At 39.0% G+C, this 6,585-nt stretch overlaps 1 protein-coding gene across 1 annotated transcript in view; it reads left to right on the top strand.

The window, feature by feature from the left end:
* The window catches only part of CYBB (cytochrome b-245 beta chain), a 33,887-nt gene that overhangs the window by 13,210 nt on the left and 14,092 nt on the right, over window positions 1-6,585 (top strand). Inside the window, 2 exon segments of the mRNA XM_017863357.1 lie at window positions 2,012-2,202; window positions 5,035-5,164. Coding sequence (XP_017718846.1) covers window positions 2,012-2,202; window positions 5,035-5,164 — 321 coding nt within the window.

Genomic DNA, 6,585 nt, shown 5'->3' with positions numbered 1-6,585 from the left:
AAAAAAAAAAAAAAAAAAAAGTTGGCTAACCATCAGAGGGACAAGTCTGTAGGTTACAATAATGGGAGTATAGAAAAAAATGTCTCCCACACTCCTCACCCCATGTGTGGAGGTCTCTAGATGTTTTCAGGTCTTTAAGCTCATCCATGAGAATGTGTGCATGTGAATCCTGGAGTAACTCAGGCTTACCTGTGACTATGCCCACCAAAGAAAGCTGGGAACACATGCCTATTCGAACAAGGTTTCATTTATTACTTGCTACAGCAAAAGAAATCTCACACCTTGAGGAACTCTGGGCATCTCAAAGGGATGTAAAGTGGATTTAGGATTTAGGATACTGTTAGATGGTTTGGGGGAGGATTTAAGAATGCAAGGATTTTCTCTGGATCAGTTATGGTCAGGAATTGGGGGTAGTTCTCAGATAAGGTATGTTAATTATTTTTTCTAGGAGGCAGAGGGAACAGAATAGGACTAAGTCTATAATAGGCAAAGAAGCAGTAGTCATTGTCTAGGCTCAGACATGATTTTGGAGTGATTTTGTTTTTATCTCAATCCATCACAGTCACAGAGTGACCTCCTCTGAGGTTGGTGTTTTTGTGAAATTATTTATGCGAAGTAGGGAACATCCTGTCCTAAGTATTAGTGTAAGGCCAGCCACCAGCTGACAGTTGTCAGTGATGCCTTTGTCTTTTCTTACCTACAACATCTGAAGGATGGCCTGTGTCCACAAATTGTCATTCCTTGAGAAGAATAGGTGCACTGGGAGTAACTCAGCATTTCTCTAGGGGTAGCCAGGAGGGTATCCAGAAGTAAGAACTTCTATCCCAGCAGGTGTTGAAGCTTCCTACACTCAGAGACAGAAACTTCAAGTCTTCATGCACCCAATGACTTGGGAAGATGGCTAAATCACATTAATATGCACTGAATTCTAAAAATGTTTCCTTGTGTTTAGTTTTGGGAAAAAATAATTATTATCCTCAGACTTACATGAGAAAAACTTGCCTGATATACTTAGGAACAGAATTAAACAGCATCATAAAAAACCAGATTTTTTTCTACAATATATTGGGTCATTTTTCTTTTACATTATTCATTGTTTGCCCAATGATATATGAGGGTGGCAACATGAACATAACTAGGTAAGTCTACACTATCACGCTCTGTTCAATTGTTCCTGGATCACTTTTGCTGTATTTATGCTCTCCCACTCTTCTAAATGTTTTCATTTTCAATAACCTGTAACTGTGTTTCCTCCTCAGAGGACTGCCCTGGGGCATCCCTTTTCTCACAGACTCAGAGATGTTGGAAGGTTGGTGGGGGGCGGCTGAATGGTTACGCCTGTTCCTGTGCAACCCTTAGCCAATCACTGGTGGATGCAGACTATGAAACCTGGCTTCCTTGCCTTGAGACAGGATAAACTCTGAGTTGTAACTTACCCTCCAGAGTTCCCCTGCAGGATCAGGCTGAAGCTATCCCTTGTGAGACTTTGCCTGATTTCACCCCCTTGCTTGACTTGTTCATCTTTTCTATCCTATTCCCTACTCTCTTACCAGTTTCTCTTGGAGCACATGTTTTCTAAGTCACTTGCCCATGAAGTCTCATCTCAGGATCTGCTTCTGAGGAACACAGTTGATGATGTTTGGCATTCCCAGAATATATTTTCAAGCTAAATACTGTGACCCTTTCAAAATCAAAGGGAGAAAGAGCTTTGAGACACTTTTAGGACATCCTGCAGTTGATTGATTTCCTTTATTTTCTACCCCCTTAGAAATAACTAAGTATATCAATTCACATTTCCTATGACATCTGAACCATGTAAGGCATTTCAAAATTTAGAAACATCTATTTCAAATCTATATCTCTGTGAGGGATGATTAGGATTATTCAAAGAGGGGGTGAAAATATCTATTGTTCTATACATTGGGCACTTTATAATAGTCCTGCATTTGAGAACCTATAATAATGTGTGCGTGTGTGTGTGTGTGTGTGTATGTGTGTTTATATTTCACAGAACCCTGAAGGAGGCCTGTACCTGGCTGTGACCCGGGTGGCAGGCATCACTGGAGTTGTCATCACGCTGTGCCTCATATTAATTATCACTTCCTCCACCAAAACCATCCGGAGGTCCTACTTTGAAGTTTTTTGGTACACACATCATCTCTTTGTGATCTTCTTCATTGGCCTTGCCATCCATGGAGTTGAGTGAGTGTTTAAACTCTGAAGTCAAGGATTTCATGTCCCTCAATCTCTAGGCATGATGCTCTATTAGAGGCACAGTGACCTCCTTGCCTGTGTGTGGTTAGCCTGTCTGCTAAGGGAATGTGAGAGGATAGCAGAGGTCAGTTTGACAGAAACCACTCAACACTGGCATTTTTGTTTCATGCACCCACGTAATTGCTATTCATAGTGTAGTTATGCATAGCAAGCTTGAAAAATACACCAAAGTCTGAGTATCTTTGCAAATGTATAAAACATGTTGAGAGCACTGGTAGGATCCAGAATATCTGTAATGATGTCCCCTGTGGTTTAATCACTAGTAAATTAAACAAACCTCCAAACTAGAAGAGTTAATGATTAACCAGTTGAAGAGGTTTGTTATAGTTCAATAAGTTTTGATTTAAGCCCACAATCATTTATTTTTTGCCTACTGTGTACGAGGACCTATCTCAGGCACTGCAAGAAATGCAAGCAGGAAAAATATATGGGTGTTGCCTTCAAACATTCTAATATAATGAAAGTAACAGCTAACTTCTATTAAGGGTCTGTGCTAAGGGTTTGACATGAGATATTTCTTTTAACCCCCAAAATGTATAGATTTCTCACTATCATCATTTCTTGGGGATAGTAATTGTAGACAAGAAACCTGGAGCTAAAATGTTAAAATATGCAACCTAAGCCACCCCTCTGGTAAGTGACCCAGCTGAGATTGGAGCCAGGCAGTCTAAAGCAGGCTGTGATAAATGTGCTCTTAGAGACACACAGTTCCTGGCTATGTGGTTAGGAGAGTTTGCCTGATTGGAAATCCTCCTTCATACCAAGTTTCCTTTTTTGTACTGTTTCATACTACCTGCACACAAAGGCAGGCCTACGGAAGTTTCCTGGTGGGTATAGGGCTCCAGGAAATTAGGGGTGGAGGAAGTAGAAGCTCAAGACTCACTCTGCCCAGAGCCCAGATGGTGGCCAAGACATGAGTGTGAAAAAGGGGAAGAGTGGGGAAAGCTTCACTGGGCACTGCATTCTTAAACTACTTGCTGACTGTGACCCCTGATAAATTCTTTGTAAGCATGGAGAAATCAATGTAGACCAAGAATCTGTTTACTCTCTTAAAGCACTCAAGTATCTTTAAATGGGACTTAGTCATAATCCAGTGTTTCAGGTAATCCTAGAGAAGAGAAATAATTTCTTCCCTTCTCCAATTTAGTAATTCCACCACTTTCTGTTTGTATAGTTTCACAGATATTCGTCTTCCTTTGAAGCGGACAGAGGAGATATGTTTATCTCTTCCACTTGAAGAGAATCCGCTCTTTACACTGGTTAGGTGATTTCTCACAGTCTCATGGCTCCATAGCAGCTGAATTGGTTTTAAAATGCAGGTTTCCGGACTCCTGGTCCTGGCATTGAGAAGGAGAAAATCAGATTATTTTCCTGTCATTTTCTTCCCATGGGAACTTAGGCATTTTGAACTTTAATAGTCATTTTTTGGACTCTTACTTTGTGTCTGGCATTTTTTATACATCATGCAAATTGCTTATTATAATGAACCTTTAATGAGGTACTATTACATCTGTTTTACGACTGAAGGAACTGAGGCTCAGAAGAAGTTCAATAATTTGCCTGAGTCCACCAAACTAGTAAGGGGTAGAACTGAGATTTGAACCCAAGTCTGTCTGACACAAAGCAGAATTGTTTTCATCAAAACATTCTGCTTTGAGTTACTAAATCATTCTGATTTACATTCTCATGTAAAATGGAGGCAATAATACTTGCCTCTCAGGTTTGTCATGAGGATTAACTGAGATAATTTGTGTAAAATGTCTTTCCCCAAGCCTGGCACATGATAGGTGCTCAATACATGATAATTCTCTTCCCCAAGACCTAAGGATAGAAAGGAGTGGTTAATGAACTTGAATTAAAACATTCTCATAATACACCAAATGACACAATAAATTTTAGGTCTCCAAAACAAACCTTTACAATGGGTTTTCTGTGTCTTTTCTTCTTACATATTCTGAAGATGCTGTCATCTATGTTCCTTGAAGTCTACTCAACGTTGTGCCTTCCTCTCTCTATCACCAATAATTGTCTTATGTTTTGGTAGTTGCTCAACTAACATTTATTGAATTGAAATGAATGAGCTCTGAGCATTTTAAGGTACACACTATTAGTGTTGATGTCTGTGAGAATGTTATAATCCCTATATAGTTAAGTATCTCACACTGGTTTCAAAATTTGGTTTGATTTAGATAATTTCCAAACCCACAAATAAGGCACTTCTGATAAGCTTCAGTGCTACTGCATATGACTGTCTTGGTCGTCTACTATAGTGGGTGCCTGGCCAAGGATGATAAAGTTGGCCCACACTTTGATGATTGAGCCCTTTGCTTATAGGACTATCCTCATACAAAGAGTACCTTTTTCTAATTTGCACAAAGGCACTGTAGGGACCAGCAGTCACTCTGTTAGATTTGCAATTTTTCTGCTTTTGTTTGTTTGTCAATGAAAATGATACTTGAGACAGAAGTACAAATTCTCCCTTAAGATAATTTGCTCCAAGACTTACCCTCTATAATGTTACATGTAAATATTGTATGTAAAAAATGTATGTAAAAATGTATGTAAAAAACATACATTTTTTCTGTTGCTGGGTATTATACATTTTCTTTCCTTTCATCTATTCAGAGGGAGCAATAAGCTATCACTTTTAAGTGAAAATACAGGACCTACATCAGAGCGCTTAAAATATATACAGAATCTTTTAATAAAACAATTTAATTTCCTATTACTAAATGATCTGGACTTACATTTTTCTCCCAGACGAATTGTACGTGGGCAGACTGCAGAGAGTTTGGTTAAGCATAGACCAGAAGTTTGTGAACAAAAAATCTCAGAATGGGGAAAAATAGAGGACTGCCCAATCCCTCAGTTTGCTGGAAACCCTCCTATGGTATGTACAATTCACTGCTGTTATTACAGTTTCATTACTGACAATCTTTAACCTGGTGTCTAAGAAACATGTACAGATGTTATACATCTATACAGATGTTCATTACAAATGTCATGGAACAGCTAAAACGTGTGTCTACTTTTCTCTGCTGTGTTTATTGGATAGAATTGCTTCTTGAAAATTAAGCTTTGCATTGTTCTGTTATTAACATCCTGATATAAAACTTGGAAAATAGTCTTTTAGAAGTGGTGTTTTGGTTCAAGAAGTTGCATCTCTTTTCTTCATGACGACGCCGTTTTTGGGGGGACACTTGGGATTCCATCTTGAGCTGAGTTGGATAGCTCAAATAAATCACCTATAAGGAGTGAAGGGCCTCTTCAGATATCAGCACATAATACTTTCTATACAGCTTCAGATTTGAAAAGGAAATTGATGAGGTGATACATAAGGCTACCTTTAGGCATTAGGAGTTTCCTGTTTATGAGGCATAAAGGAGGCTGGACAGCCAGGTTCATACCAACATCCAATGGCATCATGTGGTGGGCAGAAATGTGGCAAGGGTGACCAAGGAAATACATGGTGAAATACTTTCTTTCTTCTATTGGGAGCTCTGGAGGGCTCCATTTTGTGTATTCTCATATCACTGCTCCATAGAGTAAGATGTGGGCCTTGTAATCTTCATAGCATTCTCCCCATCGGCAGACAGTATATTTTGTTGGTTATTGTGCTAGCCATTGGTATAAAACTAGGCAAAAATCAACATTTGTGCAGGGCTTCTGAAGAGGATTATTTTTTTTCCTCAAGCATAATATAACATAAAAGCAAATTTTCCATTTCATTTTCTCCTTTCTTTTTTCCTACTCTCTTAGCATAGGAGCACTCTTCCTCTAGACACAGCATACTATCTGAGGACTTAGTATCTTTAAGCATCCTTTCCCATTAATGAAAGCAACTAGACATATCAGTGAATTGGCTCCACTACATGCAGACATCAGTAGAAAGGATAAAAAGGGAACTGTATTGCCAATCCTCTTGTGGGCAGGGGAAGGCACATTTCCTCGATGACAGCTGGGGTCAGAATACTAGTGCCTTAACAGAAACCAATCTCAAAGAATTTCTAGGTATGCCAGCAACAATATCCAAATCTGGCTCCATTCAGTGAGGCTCCATGCTAGCACTCAGGAAACAGATGGATGATTTGAGACTGTTTTAAATATCTATCCCATTAAAACAAAGGCCAAAAACAGAACATTGTTTATATCTAGGGCAAATATTCTTCAAGTTTGGGGAGATTCAGGTGCTCTCAATTTCCAACAGTAAGTTTCCTGTAAAAGTAATTTAGTAGAAAGATTATATGTGAGACTATGGGAAGCACTCTCTTATTTTTCCCCCTTTTAATACATTCCGTAAAGTCATCTTCT

This window comes from Rhinopithecus bieti, unplaced genomic scaffold (genome assembly GCF_001698545.2).
Source record: "Rhinopithecus bieti isolate Rb0 unplaced genomic scaffold, ASM169854v2 scaffold_70877, whole genome shotgun sequence".
In the NCBI taxonomy this organism is placed as follows: Eukaryota; Metazoa; Chordata; class Mammalia; order Primates; family Cercopithecidae; genus Rhinopithecus; species Rhinopithecus bieti.
The sequence above is the reverse complement of the archived record's forward strand: the minus strand, read 5'-3'. Positions and strand labels throughout refer to the sequence as shown.